General features: G+C 54.8%; 1 protein-coding gene across 2 annotated transcripts in view; it reads left to right on the top strand.

The window, feature by feature from the left end:
- The first annotated feature begins 1,321 nt into the window (after window positions 1–1,321).
- Window positions 1,322–23,276, top strand: part of CRMP1 (collapsin response mediator protein 1) — a 77,864-nt gene continuing 55,909 nt past the window's right edge. Inside the window, exon 1 of one of the 2 annotated variants that reach the window (XM_043573004.1) lies at window positions 1,322–1,736. In XM_043573004.1, coding sequence (XP_043428939.1) covers window positions 1,356–1,736 — 381 coding nt within the window. In that variant the 5' untranslated portion in view covers window positions 1,322–1,355. Of the gene's footprint in view, window positions 1,737–5,880; window positions 6,093–23,276 lie in introns of those variants that run through there. The other variant, XM_043573005.1, reaches the window with a different exon arrangement.

Here is a 23,276-nt window from a genome sequence, read left to right as displayed (position 1 = left end):
TGACCCCCAAGACCCCATGCCTCCCACGTGGCCCAATTCAGAGGAAGCCTGGGACCCTCTCTTGCAAGCTCCTGGCACATTAAGGATAGGCTGTACAAGGGGTCGTGGGAGGTGACCCTAGAGTGGGGAATATGTATCTGTCTGGGTGACTGACAGGAGAATGTGTGTATGTACGTGTTCATCTATCTCTCTGTGTGTCTTTCTCCGGAGGGTTCCTATTTAAGCTTCCAACTTTCCTTATTTCTGGTGTGGATTTCTGTGTGGGCGTCCTGACCCGGTTTATGAGTGCATTTGTGTGGAGTCACCTTGTGAGTTTGCCTTGAGTATGAGTGTGTGACAATGTGCGGAGTGGGTGTTGTAGGAGTGAGCAACGTGTATGTGTGTGTCATTCGTTCCCGTGCAGGAACGTGGTTCTCTTGTCTGCCTGAGCGAATGGGGCCGTCGCATGGCCCTCTCGTCTTGCCGTATCATCTTTCCCAGCACTTAGCACCTCCTGGTACATTATGTGTGTTTGCTGCCTCCCTCCTTAGAACGTCCGCTCCCAGAGGGCAGGACTTGGTGTGTTTTGTCCACAGCACTGTCCCCAGCACCAAACGCGTGCTAGGCACCAGCGGGCACTCAGTAGAATAGCGAGGAGCGAATGAATGCTGGCTCCAACGTGTGAGTGCTTCTCAGGTTGCGCAGTTAATTTCGGCGTACTGCTGCTGGGTTGGCGGTGTTGGGTGACTAGGAGAATTTACGGCGAGGATGTGTGTAATTGGCTCGGAATCTGTACAAGCTTGTACGTGTGTGCAAAAGTGTGTCTGGGGAGCTGAGTGGAATGGACTGCGGTGTGTGCGCTAGCGGATTTGTGCATCTCTCACGTGTTGTATGGCGTAATTGTCTGGTGTGCTAGTGCGAACCTGTGTGTGCCTGAAGAGCGTGTGTGTGCCCGCACGCGAGTGTGTGTGTGTGTGTGTGTGTGCATACTCGAGGCTCCCACCCCTCGCTCTCCTCGCGCCCTGCGCTCGGCCTGGGGGCGGGCAGTGGGGGTGTGGCGAGGGCACTGCGGTTCGGCGGCCCGCCCTCGGCGCTGCGGCTCCGGCGCGTCACTGTCCCTCCCCGCCCCCGCCGCGGGCCCCGCCCCCCGGTCCTTTGTAGCCGGCCGCCGCGCTCGCCTCCAGCCGCCCGGAGGCCCCGCCCCGGCCCCGCCCCGGCCCCGCCCCGCCGCGCGCCCCGCCCCGCCCCTCCCCTCCCCGGGCCGCAGTCGCGCCTGGGCCGCCGCGGGCCCGCAGCGAGCGCGGAGCGCGGCGCACGGCGGTGGCCAGGGCCGCGGGCGGGCGGGAGCGCGGGCGGGCGGCCGGCCTTGGACCGGCATGGCGGACCGGCGGCGCGCGTGGAACACGGAGGACGACCTGCCCGTGTACCTGGCGCGGCCGGGCAGCGCGGCGCAGACCCCGCGCCAGAAGTACGGCGGCATGTTCGCCGCGGTGGAGGGCGCCTACGAGAACAAGACCATCGACTTCGACGCGTACAGCGTGGGCCGCCGCGGCTCGGCGCGCACGCCTCGCAGCGCCGGCCGGCCCGACGCCGTCGGCCTGCCGGGGCCCGGCGGCAGCGAGGACACGGCCAGCGACGTGAGCGAGCTCTCGGGCTCGGCAGTCAGCTCGCCGGGCGAGCGCGAAGAGCGACCACCCGCGCTGCGTATCCGATGCCCCGCGCCCCGCGACCTGCCGCTCGGCCGGGACAATGGCCAGGTACCCTCGGGGCGCGCGCGGACCGGACCGGGGTGGGGGGTGGGGGGCGGGGCCCTCGGGGCAGTTGGGCGTGGAGCCGCCCGAGGGCAGCGCTGGAGCCGCTGCCCCCAGGCTTGAGAGGGCTCCCGAAGGCCCCTCCCCCACTCCCTCACCCCGGAGGGTCGGAGAGGTTGTGCGATTTGGTTGGGGTTGGCCAGCATAGCCCGTGAGACTCCAGAGGGTCCTTCGAGATCCAGTCCTTCGCTCCTCTTCTGCAGAAAGGAAGAGCAAGGTTCTGAGAAGGAGAAAGTAAGTTGGCCCAAGGTGCCATCTGGACCCTTAAAATGCGAGGGGACCTCTAGGGTGAAGTTAACCCGGGGATCCCCATTCTCTGCTTAGTGAAAAGGAGGGGAGCTCCTTTCCGCATTCGTCCATTCATTTTTTCACGCACTCATCAGTCATTATAGAGCACCTACTGTGTACCAGGCTCTGGGAGAGGTTCTGTGAAACGCCTGTGGTCACACAGGTTAAAGCTGAAAGAAACCTTTCCTGTGTGCTCCCTCTGTGCTTTCTCGGGCGAAGGTTTGGTTAAAGATTTAGCGGGATCGGGCAGATGGAACTAGAAACTGCTATCTCCAGGCACCGACATCTTCAGGGGACGCTCCCGACTCCCACAGCACGACGCCAGTGTGCTCTCTTCACAGAGCAAGTTGGAGGCAGAGCGGAGGTTTGAACCCCAGTCTCTAGCTTCCTAGACTTGGAGGTTTTTACCCTCGGAAGTGGAGGCGCATTAGGGCGAGGGAATGCCAGGCCGCGGGCCCTATAGCTCTTCTCCCTTAAGCTAGAGGTCGCCAGGGAACCGGAGGAAGATGGATGGATAGACAGCACACCTTTGGGATGTATGTGTGAGGGTCGGGGCCAGATGCCGGGAGAATGGAAGTTGGAGCACCCGAGGGCCAGCGAGCTGTCAGCTTAGCGGGGAACTCGGAGTCTGAGCACTGCTCAGGCCCCAGACCCCTGGTGCTGGAGTCCTGGTTCAGCACGCTGGCCCCACCCCAGGCCAGGGTGGGCGACAGATTCATTGTGAGAATTACATCAGTTAATGCTGGTAGTCAGTGAGCATTCAATAAATGTTCGTTTTTGAATTTTACTATCATTTTTTATTAACCCTTTTCCCCTTAAATACTATGAAAGGAATAAAGCGAGAGGGAGGAAGCAGAGCTCCATCCAGACAAATCTGGGAGGGCTTCCTGGAGGAGTGGGGGCTGGGGCCAGCCTGAGGCTGCTGGGACGCAATACTGGGGCTCCTGCTGCTCCCATTCCCGATCGCCTTCCGCCTGGTGTTCCCGCAGCTCGGGAACTCTCCGTGGTCCTGAATCCGGCGCCCTGAAAGGGGGAGGTCTACAATGATGGTGTGTGAGGTGAGGGGGTGGGGGCCAAGGGAGGGAGACATCAAGAGAGTCATCTTCTTTTCCCTGCCCCTTCGTATTCTTCCCTCACCACCTCCTAACCTGGTGGTTGACCTCACCTGGGATCCGGGCTTCTGAGCCCTTGCCGGAGGTCTCAGGGCTGCGGGTCCAGAAGCTGGGGTCAGTACCGGGAAACACTGCTTTCCAAGCCAAGGAAGGCACTTTGCCCTTTGAACCTCAGCTTCTCCACCTGTGAAATGGGGATGGCCTTTTTCTCCCAGCCACCCATAAGGCGTGGTGGAATATCAGGACGGCGAGAGCTTTGTGCACCTCCCGAGCAGTCTGGAAGTGCGTCCCTGACAAAGCTACGGTCAATGTCACCAGCGCCAACGTCGCCCCCAGGCTCTGCCTGGGCCGGCTCCGCAGCCGCGCCTAGGCACTTGGGGATGCTATGCTGGTCGCTTCACCTCTTCCACTCCTCCCTCTCCTCCTCTGGCCCTCTCTTCCCTTTCTCGGTGGCTTCTCGGGGACTGGACAAAAGGCGGCGCCTCCAGCGCGCCTAGGGCTCCAGAGCCCTCGAGGTTCGGGGCTGCGGAGCCAAGGGGCTCACGGTCTCCCTAGAGGATGCGTTTTACTTTCTGTGGACCAGGCGGCCACAGGGCTTGGGCTCCGGGGCGGGCTTCGCGGCTCCAGTGCTTTGCAGAGGTGTGGGGCCGGGAGTCCTCCTCCCCCCCCCCCCCCCCCCCCCCCCCCCCCGGCCAGGCCCAGGGCCCAGAAAGCCCTCTCCTGGGGAGGGAGGAGGGGTTTCTGCAGCGCCGGCGCAGCGTTTGCGGAGGCCCAAGGCCCAGCGACTGCGGCGCTTTGTACCAGAGAAGTCTGCTTGGGAGCAGAGATCTGTTTGGCCAATCGCGAACCAGTGCCCCTCCCCGATACGCACGTGGTCTTGTCCCCAGCCCTGGAGCTTCCCTGCCCTGAGTGGCCCCTGGGGACGTCCCAGTACGTGGAACCTAGGACTTAACAACGCTGAGGAAGAGAATGCAAGCGTCATGGGAACGGAGACCTGCAAATTCTGGTCACCAACAAGGATTTAAGCCACGGCTGGAGCCCAGAGGCCAGGCTGAATGGACGGATGTAGGAGAGTGAGCTCTAGAGAAGGTGTGCGGGAACCTGGCCTCCAGATAGTGTTCTGCTGTAGCTGAAATACTTTAAATAAATGAGGTATCAGTTCATTTCTGTAAGCCCTAACTTCCCACCTGTATAATGGGAAAATTATGGCCTAGCGTCCCTGGAATACTAAGATGCTTCTCTTTGGTGAACTTACAACCCCACCTCCATTTCAAGGCCAAGGCATCTCTGGCCTCCTGTCCTGGTCTGGGTGACTGGCCTCTAGGTGGCCTGTGAAGGTAAGGGCCTCAGGCCTCAACCTGCTTAGTGGGGGCTTTACCACCCCTAGCACACCCTCCCTCTGGGTGGCAACTTGAAAGTAAGGAAGATGGGTCTTCTAAAAGATACTGCGGGTTAGTATGTTGCAGGCAGAAAGTGAATGGCAGAGAAAGTTAGCATTTTATTCTGTCTGGAGATTTGGGGCACCTGTCTAGGGCTGTGGGGGCTTGCTGGGACTCCTGCTTCCTTCGTCTTCTCTCTTTTCTCCTTTCCTGTTTATTAAGCTATGCACTGGCCTCCTGCCCACCTGTCCCCAGAGGAACATCTGGGTCAGGGGTGCTGGGGTTCTGGTACACTATACCCTGGGAGGCAGGACATCCTATTCCCCTCCTGTCTCCTAGCCTCTCCTGGGGTCTGTGGGGACCTTAGTGCCAGTGGTCCGGCCCTCCAGGCAACCACTGGTAGGCAAGACCATGGGGGTGACCTGGTGGCCCCAGGGCCAGGCTGCTGTGTGAGGAGAAGCTGCTGCAGAGGGTGCAGCCGGCCAGCCATTAATTGGGTTAGGGCCTTGTCTCATTCTGCTGCACTCCGTCGGCCTGGCAGTGGGGCTCCTGGTCAGCCCTCAGGGAGGCTGATTCAATGATGTGAGTGGGGAGGGTGGCAGGAAAGGCTTTACGGAGAAGCCGTTGCCGACGAGTCTGGAAGATGGGTAACCTTTGTCTGGGGTTAGATATTGAGGAAGAGGGTACAGCCTGAATAAAACGGCTTGCAGGCCTTGGAGATGGGAAAGTGCTTAATTTAACTCCTCTATTCAGGGAGTGCGCACGGCGCATGGACAAACGGAGGCTGCGGCACGAGAGGCGGGAGGGGGGCAGTCGTTGGGCCGGGTCCAGAGGGCCCTGAACGCCCCCAGCAGCTCGGGCGGGTCCTCCGCGCCCGCCCCGCACTCCCTCCCCCGCGCAGCTGTTCCCGGAGGCCCGCAGATGCGGTGCCGCACACCTGTGGCTCCGTCTGCACCGCCGAAGGCCGTCTCTGGCATTTAAAAGCACCCTGAAAACCAGACCTTTGCAATCGCGAGAGCGAGGCCGGGGCGCAGCCGAGGGCGTGTGCGCAGGGCGGGGGGCGGCGGGGCTGGGCGGCTGGCGGAGGGTGGGGGGACGGAGGGCGGAGTGGGGGGGGGGGATCGGAAGGGAAGAGCTTCCTGGTTCGAGCCGAGAGGGGCGAATCGGGCTCGGCTCCGCGCCGCCGGGAGGAGCTGTCTGTCTGTAGCCCCCTCCTCCCGCCCTCGCCTCTCCCTCCTCCTCCCGCCCTCCTCACCGAGCCGGGCGGTGCTGGCAGCCGGAGCTGCGGCGGCGGCGGCGGCGGCGGCGGCGGGCGGGCCGAGCAGCCGGGGCAGCGGGCGCGTGGGCAGCCGCGGGCGCCGAGCCTCCGTCCCTCTCTTCTGCCCTCCCGGGCCTTTGTCACCGCGCCCGCGGGGAGCGGGACCGGCTGAGCGAAAAGACAGCCCCACGGGTCCGCCGGCCGGGCCGAGGGCGCCAGCGGGGCCATGTCTTACCAGGGCAGGAAGAGCATCCCGCACATCACGGTAAGCCGGGCCCCCGCCCCCGCCCCGCCGTTCTTTGTGGGCTGGGGGTGGCCGCCGCCAGGGTCGGGATCCGCGGGGGGACTGCAGGGGCGGCCCGCGAGGCTTCCTGCGTGGCGGCGGGTGGGGCGGGGCTGATCTCAGCCTTGCAGCCCCCTCCCCCCAGCCTCTGGGGACAATGGTGGTGGTGGGGGGAGCCCCGCACGGCTAGGCGGGGCCGGAGTCTCGGGTCCCTCTCCCCGCGGGCTTGCCGCCACCCCCCCCCCCCCCCGCCACGGGAAGTGCCAGAGGGTGGCGTGGACCGGGTGGATGCGGCGCTGAACAAAAGAGGGAGGGGCGCGGGGGGCCGAACCCCTCCCTCCGGCCCTGGCGCGGGCTTAGGGCGGGGAGGGCCGATGGCCTGCGCCCGGCCTCTGCACGGTCCAGCTCTTGCGCCTCGCCGCCGAGTTCCTTCCATGCCAGAGGCAAGAAAAATGCCTCTGCCTACCCTCCCCCCCCCTCCTTCCCCTGCCCGTACTGATGGAGTGGAAGTCTGGACCCAGAAACAGCGCCATGATGGAGGAGCCCCTCCCATTCCTCACCGCGGCTAAAAATAACCCTCTCGGGGCTGCGCTGGCAGCTGTGGCCCCAGAAGGGTTAACACTGGGGGGTAGGAGAGCAGTGGGCCCGAGCCTACCGCCGCCGTCCCTGGGTGTGGCCGGAAACAAAGGATCCCTGCTTTGTCTTGGGTGGGGAGCTGAGGGCTGAGGACGCAGCGGTGGGGAGACCTGGCCTCCACCGCATTCCCTCCTTGGCACCAGAAGGGAGCCAAACCAGCCCGGAAGGATGCGCCCCACAGGCGCTGTGGAAGCCAGTGGGCCTCCCGTGGTGGGTGCAGGAGTAGCCAGGGGCTGGGAGGTGGGATTCCAGGTGTGATAGAAGCCTCCAGCGTGACACCCGAGGTTTGAGGACAGGAAACCCAGCCTACTCCTGCTCCTTTACACAGAATCCTGCCTCTGGGAGCCCTAGGGCACCTACAGGAGGGCAGCCTTGGGTAGGGGGAGGGAGCCGACACTTCCCATTCACCTGCCCAGTCTACTGCAGACATTGTTTTATGGAGTCTTCTCGATAAATCCTTTGAGGGCGGCATTGTCTACCTAAACCTCCCAGAGGCTGGAGCACTGGCTGGGGCACGGGTGAGAGGAAGGCTGGGTGAGAGCCCCCCATGCCTCCTGTCCAACCGTGGTCTGAGTCTTCCTCTAGAAAACCCCTCCTGGGCTCAGCTTCAGGTCTTGCCAGCAGGCCTTTGGTGAGTTTGTGTCCAGAGGTATGACCCCTGAGGGTAGAGACCGTCTCTAACCCATCCGTGATCCCTGCCTTCTGACATATGAAGGTGTAAGTGGCCAGTCCTTTAACACTCTGGTTGCCTGTGAGTCACTGGAAGGGGTCTGGTTGACCCCAGGCGAGGCAAGTGGGAGGAAAGTGGAAGGGGGGGGTGTTTGACCCGGTCCCTGCCTTGGGACTCTCTCGCCCTACCCCCTGAAGGGAACTAGGGCAAGTGATGGCGGTGCAGGTGATGGATGCAGTGACAGATGAGTCTGGAGCCTTGGGTCCCATTGTGGCTGTGGCCCATGGAAGGTCTGTCTACCCCCCACCCCCAGGAACCCGGTTTCTAAAAAGGCAGTTTGGCCGGATGATCTTTGAGGCAGGTCTGTAAGGTGCCCCAGACTCAAATAGTTCTCAGTCTGCAGGGACGCAGCAACCACCCTGCCCTCCTGCTGTGACCCGCTGAGCGGAGGTGACTTGGCCAGGCCTCCGTACCAGACAGATCTGGCTGCTCATCCTTGCTCTGCCAGCTCTCTTGGCCTCCGTGCTCCGATACTCCAAATGGGCCAACGCTGGCCACTTCCCAGGACCGATGAGCATCCAGGAGAACTCTGGCAAAGTGCTGAGTGTGTGTCAGGCACATAGTAGGTGCAGCTGGGACTGCTGGCTGATTCTGCTGCTTTAGTGCTTGTGTGAAGCTAGTAGTCAGCCTGTGTGTCAAAGAGAACCCAGTGGAGTGGTTCCAACAGCTTCAATAGCTTGGAGAAGTGGGAAGGAGATACTGAGAATTATACTTAGTTCCTGGGAAGGAGGCTCTTGATGAACACTTGTGTTTTATTTGGTCCACATAAGCCCACTCCATCCAGGAAGATCTATGGTTTAAAGGAAGAGCAAACCAGACAGGATGGACTTGACTGGAGCCCCTTGGCAGGACCCTCGGCCTCCTGAGGGTCTCTTGCTGATAATGTCCATGTTGTGACAGGAACCAGAATGCCGTTAAGTGGGTGGGAGGGCACCGTGGCTTTCCTGATGCTGCACCCCCAGCTTGTGCAGTCATACTCACTCGGTAAACGAAATTAGCACTGGTCTGTGCTGGGCACTGTGCGGGGTGTGAGGCCAAATAGGAAGGAGGTGGGCTTTTTGCTCTTATCTGCCCAGAGTTTGGCAAAGACTGACATTTCCGCCTGAAGTTGCACCAAGGTGTGGGGGCTGTCGTAAGGGGACACCGAGGGGCCTGGTGGAAACCACAGCAGACAAACTCACCCTAGTCCTGGGATGGGGGACAGGAAGGATGGGGGAGGGGGTTGTTTCTGCCTGAGTGGAGGGAGGCCCAGAGGCAGAGGAGTGTGGCATGCTGGAGAAACTGAAGGAAAGTCCGCATTGTGGGAACCCAACCTCTGCTTCCAAGTCTGCTCTGTGCATCGGGAACAAATCCTGGATGTTTCCGGTAGCCATGGTGGGCGTGGCCCGTGGAGGGGCCGTGGGGGTTGGAAAAAGACCAAGGGAAACTCTCAGCTCGTCCCCACGGACCCCACCTGCTTCATGTTTGGCCACTCTGTGCCCCCGTGAGCCTCAGCGTGGTCATCTGGCCAATCGGGATAAGGTTCCAGCTTACGCAGAGACTCCAGAGGTAGGGGAGAGGGTACCTTGAGCAGAGGAGAAAGGGACATCCCAGGCAGGGCAGGGCTGAGTCAGGAAGATGTTCTACCCACCTTGATGGTGAGCAGGCATCTTCCCCTCTGGTTCCCACCTCAGCCTTTTCCTGAGAGAATAGAGCACCCGACAGAGAGGAGGGAAAAAGCAGAAACGCTTCGCTTCACCCCCCAAGGTTGTTTAAAATATTTACAAGGCACTCCTTCATGTGTAGCTTTGTAAAAAATTAATGGCACAGCCAGGGATTAACTTAGCTAGAGCTGTTTCTGGAGCCCACTGCGGTGGTTAAGTGTTAGAACATCCTGGGCGTGGCTATCAGCAAACAAAGGCACATGGTTTCCTGGCCCCGCACAGGCTCTCGTCTCCCAGCAGAGCCACTAAGGAGTGGGGGGCCTGCTCCGCTGTGGGGGGGGAGACCAGCGTGTCCACACGGCGGTTATGAATTATTACTATTGCAAGTAGGACCTCACGAGTCCTGGTCATTTGTGGTTTTGCAGGCTGTTATTATTACAGCATTCACCGTGACCTCCGTGATCTGACTCGGTGTCCAGAGCGCCCCCATGAGGGAGGCGGGTTACTTGGATCATCCCTGTTTCCCAAAGAGAAAACGAACGTTCACAGAGGCTTAGTGGCACGGATGAGTTCTTGCAGCGGCCTGCGGAGGAATGAACAGCCGGATTCAAGCAGAAGGGGGAGATGGGCTGGTCTGCCTGCCCTGAAAATCACTCTCTGGTTGAAATCTGTACGAGTCTGTGTGTGTGCCTGCGTTCGATCGAACGGTGATGAGGAGAGAAAGACAGGAGTTAGGAAAACATCAGACTCAGTTAGTGACTCTCATGTGCAAGCGTGCAAACCCCACGTGAGCCCTGTCCTGCTTCTTCCCGAGGATGCCGCTCAATGTATCGATAGGTATTCAGTTTATTTGCTCCCCTTTTCATGCAAAGGATTGCGATGCCCACAGTGATTTGTCATGCGTATAGTGAAATCCTGAGGATCCTGAGGAAATTCCTGAGGATCGAAGTAGAGCAGGGAACAAACCTGCCAGTATTTCAGGCCACTGGAGGTGTGCAGCTGGACATCTGATGGCGATTCGGAGCTTCCGGCATCCAGGGTAGAGAAGCAAATGCTCAGCGACATCAAGTTCGTGACCAGAGAGAGGGAAGTGGGCCATTTTGTCGGGGGGAAAATTATTTTAAGTGAAATTCTTAAAAAAAATTTTTTTAATGTTTATTTTTAAGACAGAGACAGAGCATGAGCAGGGGAGGGGCAGGGAGAGAGGGAGACACAGAATCCGAAGCAGGCTCCAGGCTCTGAGCTGTTAGCACGGAGCCCGACGTGGGGCTCGAACTCACGAACCGTGAGATCATGACCTGAGCTGAAATCAAGAGTCAGATGCTCAACTAACTGAGCCACCCAGGCATCCCACCTTAATTCCCTTTTTTAAATCTTTCTTTTTTTAATGTTTATTTATCTTCATGGAGAGGGAGAGAGAAAGAGACAGAGCATGAGCAGGGTAGGGGCAGAGAGAGAGGGAGACATAGAATTCGAAGCAGGCTCCAGGCTCTGAGCCGTCAGCACGGAGCCTGACGTGGGGCTTGAACTCACGAACTGTGAGATCATCACCTGAGCTGAAGTTGGATGCTTAACAGACTGAGCCACCCAGGTGCCCCTCAATTAAATTCTTAAAAGGTGTTTCAGAGAAGGTAACCATGATATTGTTAGCTTCGTTGGTAACCTAGCTACGCCAACTTAGCCCTGCATGTCTGTGTCTCGTGATCGACTTGGCCCGGACTGAATACATGGGACACACGTGATGTAGCATATGTGAATGTGCCTGGCACGCTGTGAGTGGCTGACAGATGATCGTCTCCCTCTCCAAACTCGGGCTGTCTCTTTGAGGAAACAAAAACTCAGGGTGGCAGGTGAACGGCAAGGGTTGGCCACATGTCTGTCCTGTTGTTTGAACTGTGCGAGGTGCGATGGGTGGTGAAAAAAATCCCCGTCTCATGATCCATAACCTTAACGAGCTTACTGCCTAGGTGACAGAGTGCACACGTGAGCAACCGAGAATGACAGAGCACAGGTGTTAGAGGGCCTCGGGGAGGGGGAGACTCTGTTGGTGGAGGCTGTGGGAGGTGACTGCCTGAGGCTTGGGGGGGACAACACGAGCTAGACGTTCAAGGATTTGATTGGTGGAGACAAGGGAAGAGTGTGTAAGGCACGTGGAACAGCATGTGTAAGACTTGGACTGGGGAATGAATATGATCAGAAGAGAGTGAGGGGTTAGTCATCGATAGACTGGGGGGTGAGGAACGTGAAAGAAATGTGAATTCTACAATGCTTTGGAGGTCAGGTAGACTGTACCCAACATGATGGGGGGGAGCAGATTAGATTCCAAGTCCGGCTCCAAGGGAAGTGGGGTATTTGACTTTGGGCAAATCACCTCGTTTCCCTGAGCCTCAGATTCCTTTTCTCTATAGAGTTGGATTAGAGGATCCAGTTCCGCGTTTTGGATACTCTGATTTTATGTTGTGGGTAACGGGAAGCCACCAGAACTTCAAGGAAGTTCTTGAACTGGGAAGATGGTGTCATAAAGGCAGTGTATGTGAGAGTGTGGGTTCTGAAAGCAGACAATTTGGGCTTGACTTCTATACTAGCTGCGTAACTTGGGCGCGTTGTTTCTTTCTGAGAATTGAACGAGTTAATATAATACATGGAAGATGCTGAGAGTAGTGCCCGCACGTGGTGTAGCGTCTGTAGGTTAGCTGTTGTTCCTACCGTGGGAAGGCGTGTTAGTCGGCGTTGTTCCATAGCAAGCAGCCGCCAGGTCTGGTTTTCAGCAACAGACATTGAATTCTTGTTCACGCTGTGCGAGGGCCTCGGGTTGGCTGTGACTCGGCCCCCGGGTGCCGGTGACCAGCGGTCTGTTCCCTGTGTCTCCTCACTTTGAGACTCAGGCTGAAGGAACAGAGGAGGGAAGCATGGGAGTCTGGTGGCAACTTGAAATGCCTCTTTGAGGACTTGGGCTCAACTGTGGCTCATAGTCACGCGGCCACAGCGAGTCCCACGATCCAGACCCAAATCAGTGCTCTCGAAAACGAGAACAGGCAGTAAACGGAGGGAAGTGATGGCTGTGAGCCTAGGAGGTTGCGCTCGCCCACCTCCTTCCTTGGGCCTGCGCCCCAGGCACCTGGAACATTCTCCTGACGGGGCTTACCCTCTCTGGCCCTTTGCACTTGTGTTAAGTTGTGCCCGTTCTCCATGGAGGATCCTTCCCCTGGGGGCCGGGAGCCACGAGCACCGGCACGTCCGTAACTGTGGTTTGTCCAACCTCATCGAACACTCCGGAGGGCTGGGACAGCTTTTCTGGCATCTCTCGGGGGTGCTGCAGCTCGCTGGTGACTCACAGAGGGAGTCCAGACTGCGTGGGTGGCTGGATGAATGAAGCCAGGTTGTAAATGGTGCTGCTTTGCTGAGCGAGGTTTTAGCCACTCCTGCATTTGACTTTCCTTAACATTTAACTAATCCTATCTGCGGATTTCGTGTTCAGGTGGTTTACGGTCCAGAAGAACGTGAGGGGGGCATGAAGGGCTTTTGGAGCTCAAAGAGGGCCGCCCAGGTGGTACTTTGGCGGTGGGGCGAGGGCAGGTCTGATCTTGGAAGGTGCTTCATCGTATTTCCCACCGACAAGCACGATTTTACAATGGGGGCCTCCCATTTAAGTGGGTGCAGATCCTGGCACACGTGTCCCCTAGGCCTTGACTGAATAATGACTTGGGGTCAGTCCCACAGGAAGACTCAATGGCTCTGATGCAGAACTGCATAGAGCACACGGGGAGCTGTTCGAGATTTTGTACCTGTCCCCAAATTATGCTGCCCTGTCTTTTGTATCCTGCCATATTCATAGGCCCTTAGGGCTGAAGCCCTAATGATATTTTATTTATACAGTCTTAAAGTCGAAAGGCGCCTTTTAAGTTATGTAAACTTGTCAGCGTTTGTGTGGTTAGGAAGGCAGGAAGTAGTGTCTGTTGCTTCTCCCCCAGCCCCCTATCCCTCCTCTAGTGTAGGAATTCCAAATACCCTCTCCTTGCATACCTCTGGTGACAGGGAGATCACCACTTTACTCAGCAGCCTGCTTTATCCTTGGGAAGCTCTGTCGTCGAAAAGCTCTTAGGTAGGTGGACTGAGACTCTGCTTCTGGTCATACTTTTGCCCTCTGGATAGTCACAGCCCTCCTCCTCCTCTACGCCGATATTCCTGGAGGCTCTGGAAGGCATTTCTCAGCCATTTCTCCTTATCCAGGACCTTCTCTTTTCCAAAATGGCCCCAGTTCTCTATTCCTCACGGAGCATACTTTCCAGGTGCAATCTTTTTCTTTCCTCCCCCCGCCCCCCCGGCCTTTCATTTTCTCCTTTTTCTTTTGCTATCCTTTATTTCTGGGCATGCAGAACAAAACAGGCTCAAAATAAAACTTTAATCATTGGGCATGGGTTTTTTTTTTTTTTAATGTTTGTTTATTTTTGAGAGAGACAGAGCATGAGTGGGGGAGGGGCAGAGAGAGACACAGAATCCCAAGCAGGCTCCAGGCTCCGAGCTGTCAGCACAGAGCCCGACATGGGGCTCGAACCCACGAACTGCGAGATCATGACCTGGGCCGAAGTCGGATGCTTGACGGACTGAGCCACCCAGGTGCCCCATTGGGCACGTTTTAATACCTAGGCCAGTATTCCGTGTATGAGGTGTGCAAAGTGCTTTTACACATTATCTCTAGAAATCCTATGAGTTGCTACTTTGATTCGTTCTGTTGGCAGAGCAGGAGGCCGAAGCACACGGAGGTTAAGTATCTGGCCCCGGGTCACCCAGCTAAGAAGCTGTGTGGGAACAGGCTGTGGTGTCTGGTGTGAAGGATCTCCCAGTCTCACGGGAGAGAGAGAGACAAGAGACGAGCTGAATATAACACATCACGAAGCAATGCTAACCGTAAGGCACAGGCCTCACACTGTGGGGACTGCAAGGGTGACCACGTGTTCCTGGGGTCAGGACCTTGAGCTGGAGATCACTGGGGAGAGCAGGTTCGGCAAGAAGGCCAGAGGAAGGCACGGGGATGTGACGTTGCAGTTTTAGGGCATGACATGGTTGCCTTTGTGTTTCAGAAAGGTCACTGGCTGTCATGAGGAAGGGACGAGACGGGCAGCAGGGGGAGAGGCGGCGAGGGCGGATGGGGGGCAGGTGCCGTGGGAAGTGGGAATCAGCAGGTGTATGCCAGGACTTTCTGGACCAGATGCAACACGATCTGGAAGTCTTGGGGGTGAAATGAGAATTTAGAAGTCAAAGATGGAACTGAGCATCTGTATGCAATCTGACTCCCTAGCCTGCAAAGACTTAAACAAACAAACCGGCGCAGTTCTAAGTGCTTGTCCACCTGTTAATTCATTTAACTTTCAAAAGAGCTCTCTGCATTACAGATGGGAAACTGAGGCTGGGAGAGAGCTTGCCTAGGACACAGGGCTAGTAAGGGCGGGGCCAGATCCGAGCCCAGGCAGTCTGCCTTGGCACCCACGTGCTGAACCATCAGGCCACTCTGCCTCTTTGTCACATGAGATAATGAGTGTGAAAGCATCTGGCCCACAGGCGGCATTGCCAATGCTTATTAGGCGAATAGGTCTCTGCCTTTAATATCTCCCCTCCCTGGAGCCCTTTGCAACTTCCAGAGCCCTGGAATCTGCCTTACTCCCTTTCGGCTATAATGGCAGCAACCCCATTAGGAGGTCAGGTGAGCGCATGGCGTTGGGAATGTGCTTGGATAAATAGCGGAATGTGTATACACGTCCGGCTCTTGCTTATCCCCATTTTGCAGAGGAAGGAACTGAGGCTCAGACACGTTAACCAGGTACAATGAGGAGAACAGGGGAGCATCTGTATGAGAACCCCCTACCTGGGGGTAAGGGGGCTGTCACTTTGTAGGTGTCGACGGAGCTAGGTTCAAATCGGGCAGCGCCATCTGGCTGTGTGACTTTGAGAAATTATCTCACTTCTCTTATTTCCTCATTTGTAGCAACCATACCCACTCTTTTTTTTTTAAGTTTATTTATTTATTTATTTTGAGAGACCACATGAGAGGGGGAAGGGCAGGGGCAGAGAGACAGGGAGACAGAGAATCCCAAACAGGCTCCGCACTGTGAGTGCAGAGCCCGACACAGGGCTCAAACGCACGAACGGCGAGATCATGACCCAAGCCAAAACCAAGAGTGGGCCGCTTAACTGACTGAGCCACCCAGGCGGTCCAGTCGTACCCACTTCTTAAGGCAACTTAAGAATTAAAAATGAACCCAGAACTGGCACTTAGTATGCCCTCAGGAATGTGATTTCCTTAAAGAGAAAGGATTTGTGTGCAGATTGCTTTATGGAAGGTAAAAAGCAGAGACAAGGAGACACAAAGTGGGTCCCAACGTAGATCCGGAGATAGCTGGCATCATTGTCCTTTGGGGCAGCCCGAAGGCCCTGCCCACTCCTGGTGTGTTATTTTAAAACCAGATATTCAGTCCATCAGGGAGTATTTTCCTGAATGTCTGCTGGTATCATGGGACCTGAGACCTTGCTGTTAAAACTGCAGTTGTCATGGAAACGGGCCCAAGCTTCCAGAGAAGGTCTGCAATCCATGGGGACCACCTGTATTTCTAATTCATGAAAGAGGAAAATGCCACCGCGCTCTCTGCCCACGCGAGGGGAGAGCAAATGTGTGTTAATTAGATTGGGTCTCAGGCCTGTTGCCCTTTCCAGAGCTGCCTTCCCGGAAAGTGCTGCAGGCTGATGGGCTGTCCCCTGGGGCAAAAATCAAAGGCACATGGGCTAGTTTTCTGTGAATGAATAAGAGTGCGCAGCTGCACCTTTTGGGAGATCTGCAAGGGGGGCCTGGGAGGAAGGGGGCTCTGGTTATTAAAGGTAGGGACTGAGTCTTGGGCTGTGAAGTATTTGAGCTGGAAAATCCCTCAGGCAGCTCTCAGCACATGATCTTTTTTCCTTTTTCTTTTTCTTTTCTTTTTTTTTAGAGAGAGAGGAAGAGAGTGGGGGCAGATCAGAGGGGGGGAGAGAGAGAGAGAGAGAGAGAGAAAGATAGACTCTTGAGCAAGCTCCACAGTCAGTGCAGGGCCCAATGTGGGGCTCAATCCCACGACCCTGGGATCATGACCTAAGCCGAAATTAAGAGTGGGATGCTCGGGGCGCCTGGGTGGGTCAGTTGGTTAAGTATCCCAACTTTTGATTTCCGCTCAGGTCATGATCTCACAGTTTGTGTGAGTTTCCAGCTCTGTGCTGACAGCATCCAGCTCTCTGGGATTCTCTCTCTCTCTCTCCCTCTCTCTTTCTGCCCCTCCCCCACTTGCACTGTCTCTCTGTGTGTCTCTCAAAATAAATAAACTGGAAAAAAAAAGAATGGGTTGCTCAACTGACTGAACCACCCAGGCGCCCCTCAGCACAGAATCTTGATGGTGTATCAATTTGCTTTGACACCATAATGCCACGTAGACAAACGACCTTGTAATTCTGTGACTTACAACTTGAAATATTTCTTGCTCTTAGGACTGTGGGTGGTAGAGACGTATTAGCAGAGCTTGGCCAGATTTGTCATCAGGCTTCTGTTTGGGTCAACTTTTCTCCTCATACCATCTCCTTCTGGGACTCCGAATGAAGGAGGCTCCATCCTTGGCCATGCGGTTTTCGTGACAGAGGACGAACTGTCAAGAGATTGAGCTGAATCCCGTCTGCCTCTTGAAGCTTGTGCTCAGACTGGTGCACTCACATCTACTCTCATTCTGTTGGTCAAAGCAAGGCACACGGGTGTGCCATCAGCTGGTGGGGCAGGAGAGCACCGCACCCACATTGACGCATGCCAAGGGTGAGAGAACAGAGAGAATTGTAAAACAAATAGCACAATCCCCCCCAGAGGGTCTACATCAAGATTACCTGGGGGTGTTGGTTAGTAACATAAATTCCTGGCCCATAAGTTGCATCTGGTAAATGAAATTCTTGGCAAAAGCCCCTGGGTTGGAGTTTTTAGCAGGCGATCCCAATGGATTTTGAGGATCGTCTAGGCTCAGGCGCCATGTTGTAAGTTGTACTTGCATGAATGACGTGTGTCTACCTGTCCTGTTGAATGTTTGAGTTGTAAACATTAGCCTCAGCATTAGTGGCTTGTAGAGTTTGAAGGCCTGGTAACTTTTAGAACTCACCTTGACATTTCTTTTGTCTTAAGAGAATGCAGTTCAATGCACGAGCAAAGCACATTTCTATTAAAATGGGGCTTCCCTGATCTTCTTGAGACTCATTTCCATGCCAGCCCCTTGGAGGAAGGAATTCTTCCTTTTGCCAAGGAGTGACGGGTCATTTAGTTACTCTGAGCCTCTTCCCACTGATGAACCAGGCAGCCTCATCAGAATCTGTATGCACCCACACGTCCCCGGTGGAATTGCCTTCTCAGTGTGAAGAACATTCCTCCGACCCTAACCTTAATCCTCTGAGATCCTTTTTTGATACACATTGTTCATTGGCTTCAGATTCCAATGTCTACATCGTAGGAGAGGGGGGCTGGAGGTTTTCGTGACAGAGGACGGACTGTCAAGAGATTGAGCTGAATCCCGTCTGCCTCTTGAAGCTTGTGCTCAGACTGGTGCACTCACATCTACTCTCATTCTGTTGGTCAAAGCAGACCAACTTCCCTCCCCCCAGCTTCTTGGGAGAATGAAAGTCTTGTACTAGGAGTTAAAAGTACTTGGAACCAGTTGCATACATTGTGAAGCATAAGGCACGACTGTTTGTGTTCTCTGGAAATGTAAAGATTACAAAATGCCAGTGAGCTGAGAAAGGAGAGCAGTGAAGAACTGCAAGGCTGGAGGAGGGAGAGGGATCTTCAACATCCCAGGGTTGGGAGAAACCTTGCTATCCGAGTGACTGATGATGTGTCAGGACCACGGACAGCACACAGCTTGCCCTTTCCATTCCTTGTTCATCCCGTGGAACCTGGAACTTTGGGAACGTCGTGTCTGCGGATATACTATTCATTTTGCTGGAATGCTCCCCTTCTCCCCCCTTTTTGGCTTCATGAACTTCTCACATTTCAGAACCCAGCTTAAATGTCCCCTCCTGGATGACATAGTCGCTGTCTTTCCCCGTCTCTGTAATAACAGCTTTGGTTTTCTGCTGTTTTCCAGTTCATAAACGAGTGATTGGGGGGTTGATTAGATGAGAACTGCACCTCTCTTTTCTTCCAAGGCTCCATTAATGGATCTTCCAGTCTTATGACTTTGCGGTGGAGATGATAGGTTTTATTCCCACCAAGCAGGAAAGAGAACCGAATGCAGGGAGGCTTAATGCTTCATTCATTCAGGGGTGGACAATGATGCAAACGTTTCGCTGTGACCCAGACCTCGCATTCTAGCTGAGGCTGCCTCCTGTTTACTTTGCTGTTGTATGGGTAAGAATGTCTGAAGCTTTAAGAGCTAATTTTTGTAAGCAGCACTCAACATAGTACTTAGTGTTTGTGAAGAGAATGAAGGCGTCCTGCCAACACCGGCTCCCTCCCAGTTGAGGCTGGATGCAAGATAATAGTGGGTTTGAAGACAAGCCCTCCCCTTCTCTGAGCTTCTCCTCTGACTCACAGGACCTTTGGCAGAGATGTGATTCCTGCCCAGAACCAAGGTTTAGGTGGCCCTTCGTGAGAGCTCTTTCAGCATCATCTGCATTGTACAGGCTTTGCACTAAGCCAGCTTCTATTCCCAGGCAGTAGGCTTAAGCTTTCAGGGAATTTTAAAAGCAGAAAAAGGGATTTCTGATGTATCAGTCTTCTCTTTTCTCCTGTGCTGTGTTTCTTCCCCCACCCCTTCTTCCTCCCTTCCTTTCTTCCCTCTCTCATCCATTCTCCCCCCCCTTTATCTTACTCCTTTCCTCCCCTTTTCACTTCCTCCTTCTCTCTTTTCAAACATTCTGTTCTTCTTTCTCCCTTTCTCCTTGCCTCCTGTCTGTCTCCCTCTCTCCTCCTGCTCAGCAAACGTTTGCTAAATACCTCTGGCTGGTCCCTGGGATCCAGAGATGAATCGCCCCAGGCAAGGCTGGCCAGGAAGGGGTGTCCAGCCCTGCGGGAGATGGACACATGAGCCATGACTATGACAGATGCTCAGTCTTGTAGCAGAGGGGTGTGCAAGGGCCAGTGGGACAGGGGGGCACCCCGTAGTCTCTGCTGGGGGGAGTCTGTTACTATTAGAAAGATTTACTCTCCCCCCTGAATTACTACCATGTAGAGAGTTTGGTATTTTGCTTTTTCAGCTAAGATTTTATTGTCTAGCCCTTTTGTCTGTCGTTAAAAATTCCTGGGAAATATTTTAGCAGATGAAGGATACCCCATTAGTGGTGTGGTTATACGAGTGCAATTAATTCTGGATCACGCTTCTGTGGACAATCCTTTGACCTATTTGGGGATATTTTCCTGAGGACAGATTCCCAGCACTGAATTTTTATATCAAAGGTCATCAGCAATTTTAAGGCCCATGATACATTTTGCAAAATTGTCTAGTGCTTATTCTTCCTGAGAAACCCCTGCTTTGTTTTTAATTTTTTTTTTCAACGTTTATTTATTTTTGGGACAGAGAGAGACAGAGCATGAACTGGGGAGGGGCAGAGAGAGAGGGAGACACAGAATCGGAAGCAGGCTCCAGGCTCCGAGCTGTCAGCCCAGAGCCTGACGCGGGGCTCGAACTCACGCGAGATCACTCGAGATCTCGCGAGATCGTGACCTGGCGGAAGTCGGACGCTTAACCGACTGCGCCACCCAGGCGCCCCTAGAAACCCCTGCTTTGAGGAAACTATAATCAGTTTCCCTTTTTCTACTTCTGCCCAGTATTTGTGTGATGTCTCAGCTCAGGAGCTTTTGTATGTTTGAGTTCTTCTTTGAGGAAGACCCTTTCATTATCATGGGGACCCGCCTGGACTCCATTCCTCATGGCGTTAGGGTCCCCTTGAGCTGGCATCTGAACCCCTCTCCAGGTCCCCACCCTGAGGTCCTCCTTCAGCCAGATAAAACCACATATGGATCCCCCAGCACACCCTGTCCCTCTGTGCCTGTCCCCATGTCATGCCTCTTTCTGTAGCCTCTTTTGTCCTTTGCCGCATGGCTAATTCCCATTCATGCTTCCAGCTTCAGTAAGAATTTTTCCCCTGGAAGAGCTGGAACTGGGGCACCTCTGTGCTCCTGGCAATCTCTGCTCTTCTCTCGGTCCCAGCCCTTCCCAGTCTCCCCCACTGGCCTGAAAACTCCTTAAGGGCAAGTGCTGCTTCTTTTAGCTGCACGTACGCCTCCCTTAGGTATTTATCGAGCGTGGTTCCCGCTATAGAAAATGGCAAAGAACAAACAATGCGTGACTCTACTGAGTAGTTACACGTGCCAGACGTGTGCTAAGTGCTTTATGTATATACCCCGTGGACTTTTCCCAACAGCCTTATGAGGCAGGGACAGTTGTCCCCATTTGCAGATGAGGAAACTGAGGCTAGGAGAGGTTAAGTCACATGGATAGTAAGCAGACAGAGACTGGACCTTGCATCTGACTCTGGACGGTCTGTTCTGATGTAACGCTGATCCAAGGACACGAGCCATACTGAGCGTAATTCCCTTTAGGTCACAGCTGTCATCATGGAATGAATGGCAGTCTCTGGCACACTCTAGCTGTTGGACTTTTGTTGAATTTTTAGTCAGATGTTTCGTTTCCTTCAAAGAATCGAAAGGGTGATTGTGACACAGAACAATTGTCCTTGTTCACATGTGTGTCTGTGAGAGGCAGGGAATTATTAATTTTCTCTTAAATGTGTGACTGTTATTTTGTTACATTCTTAACAATTATTTACCATCAGCTTCACTCCTTGGTGTGAGATTTTACACTCAGATTTCCTGCGTGAAACAAGGGAGCCCTAGAATGCTAGGTCCTTGGGTCACAGACATCTGGTATTTTCTAAATTCTATCTGATTATGGGTGTCATGGATTCTAGAGTGTGAAAATGCTTCTCTTTTTTTTAATGTGCTTTTTTAATGTTTATTTTTGAGAGATAGAGCTCATGGGGGAGGGGCAGAAAGATGAGACAGAGGATCTGAAGCGGGCTCTGAGCTGTCAGCACAGAGCCCGATGTGGGGCTCAAAGTCACGAACCGCGAGATCATGACCTGAGCCGAAGTCAGACGCTTAACCGACTGAGCCACCCAGGCGCCCCTCGCGTGTGAAAATGTTTTAAGATGTGACAGAAGAAATATTTAAGATGTGTTTGGTGCAGTGGATGCCAGGCCGGAAGTTAGGGAACCTTGGGTGTAACTCGTACCCCCGTTAGTTGTGTGAACACGGGAGGTCACCCGGTCTCTAAGCCCCATTTCCATCTGAGGTCAGATCAGACCCAACACTCCATAAGAACCACTCGGCGCAAACAGGCTTGGAGAGCAGAACTGTCGTAAAGCACAATTCCCAAGGTGTCATCTGGGGAAAGTTCCCTTGTCAGAACTTTCCACACAACAAAAGGATCTGTGTTTGGAAAAGATGTTAAGTGCGGTTCCCCGCTCGCGTATTCACGTTACACGTCAGCAGAGTAAAGGATCTGGGTTCTTGTCATATCGACCATGTTTTGTTTCTGCTTAACCCAGAATTTTCTAAACTCACTACCCCCGGGACTCACCTTGGGGAATAGCCTCTACTTAAACCCCTCTGAGCTAGAGTGCCGAAGGACATGATTCTGAACATGCCAATTAAGAGGCGAAGGCACTGCTAATTTCAGGGAAGAAAAGCAGGGAGTCACATTGGCTCTTGCCTTATCATACATGGACTCACTGTTTTAGAACTACGCTTGCACCCGACTACGTCGGAGCTCGGACCCGTGCAGTAGCTGCACACAGAATCGGCTGGTAGTTGGGGAGGAGGTGGACTTGAACACAAGCTGCACCACCTGATTCTAGAAAGAGCAGGGTGGGGCTGATCTTCCGGTGTGCAGTGTATTAAACACTACCTTTCAGGCTGAGCCTGAAAAGCCCTCTATTAAATGTGGCAGAGCAGACAGCTGCCTGCGGGAGGCCGTGTTCTGGAAGCCACGCACCAGCTGCTGCTGCTGCTGCCTCACATTCCCCTGCTTTCCGGTGCCCGGGAAACCTGGACACAAGCTTGTCTCTGCTTCTGGGTGTGCAGAGCCTATGCCTCCCCTTTCCCCTGGCACCAGAGTATCCTCCCCGGGAATGTGCACATCGTGGCTGGCTTCTGTCTTAGGGCTAAGAGGCAGGTTGTAGGGCCTGGGAGCGGTTGAGCTTGAAGACAGAGACTCTCCTGCTGGGGGGTAAGATGTGCTGGTTCCTACTTGTCTCCCTTGCCTCGTGGCTCATAGTTCTTTGTCTCCTGGCTGTGATACCTTTTCTCTCCATCTTAATCCATTTGTCCTTCAAGAATCAGTCAGGGATCCGTCTGTGTGTCCATTCATCCATCTGGCCATCCATCCATCCATCCGGCCAGGTTGTGTCCAATACTGGAGATGCAACACTGAAGAAAACAGATGAAATCTCTCCCCGGGTGAAGCTACCAGTCTTGTAAGGACATTTGCAGGGCACAGCTATAGGTGGCCCGTCCGCCTACATCAGCATATATGCAGCTGTCCCCTGTGAGTTGTGTCTGCCACAGCCAGTGGGCGACCACCACAGCTCTGATGTCAGCGGGCAAGTCACATTTTAGACAAACGTGTGGATACATAGCGTGTAGGGGGTGTGAAACAAAGTGGGGGGGGGGAGGAGGTGGGTTTTGCTGGCAGGGCACAGGTGTATGATGTTCCAAACAGGGCAGGCGGCGGGAGGGCTCTCAGGTAAGTGACACCGAGCAGACACCTGAAGCAAGTGGAAGAGTGAACTTTGCCTGGGTGGTGGGATTCCAGATTACACAGGGTCTCACTGACCTTGGCTTTCACTCTGAAGGAAGTTCGGTGCCGATGTCAGATGCAGGCAGAGGGTTCCGAGCAGCAGGCTGTGGGCTCCGTTTCTGCGCAGCAAGCCTTCCCTGAGTCTTTAGTTTGGGTTAACCCTTCTTCTCTGGGCTTGTACAGCGTCCTCTGCCTTCTCCCGGTTCATGCCTTGTGCATTCTGTACGGTTCCTCAGAGGGTCCGGGTGGGATCAAGCCCCAGTTAACCCCAGTGTTACCCAGATCAGCAAACACCCTGCATTGGATTTCT

Source organism: Prionailurus bengalensis, chromosome B1 (genome assembly GCF_016509475.1).
Source record: "Prionailurus bengalensis isolate Pbe53 chromosome B1, Fcat_Pben_1.1_paternal_pri, whole genome shotgun sequence".
Taxonomy (NCBI): Eukaryota; Metazoa; Chordata; class Mammalia; order Carnivora; family Felidae; genus Prionailurus; species Prionailurus bengalensis.
Note: the sequence above shows the minus strand (reverse complement) of the source record. Positions and strands in the feature narration are given on the sequence as shown.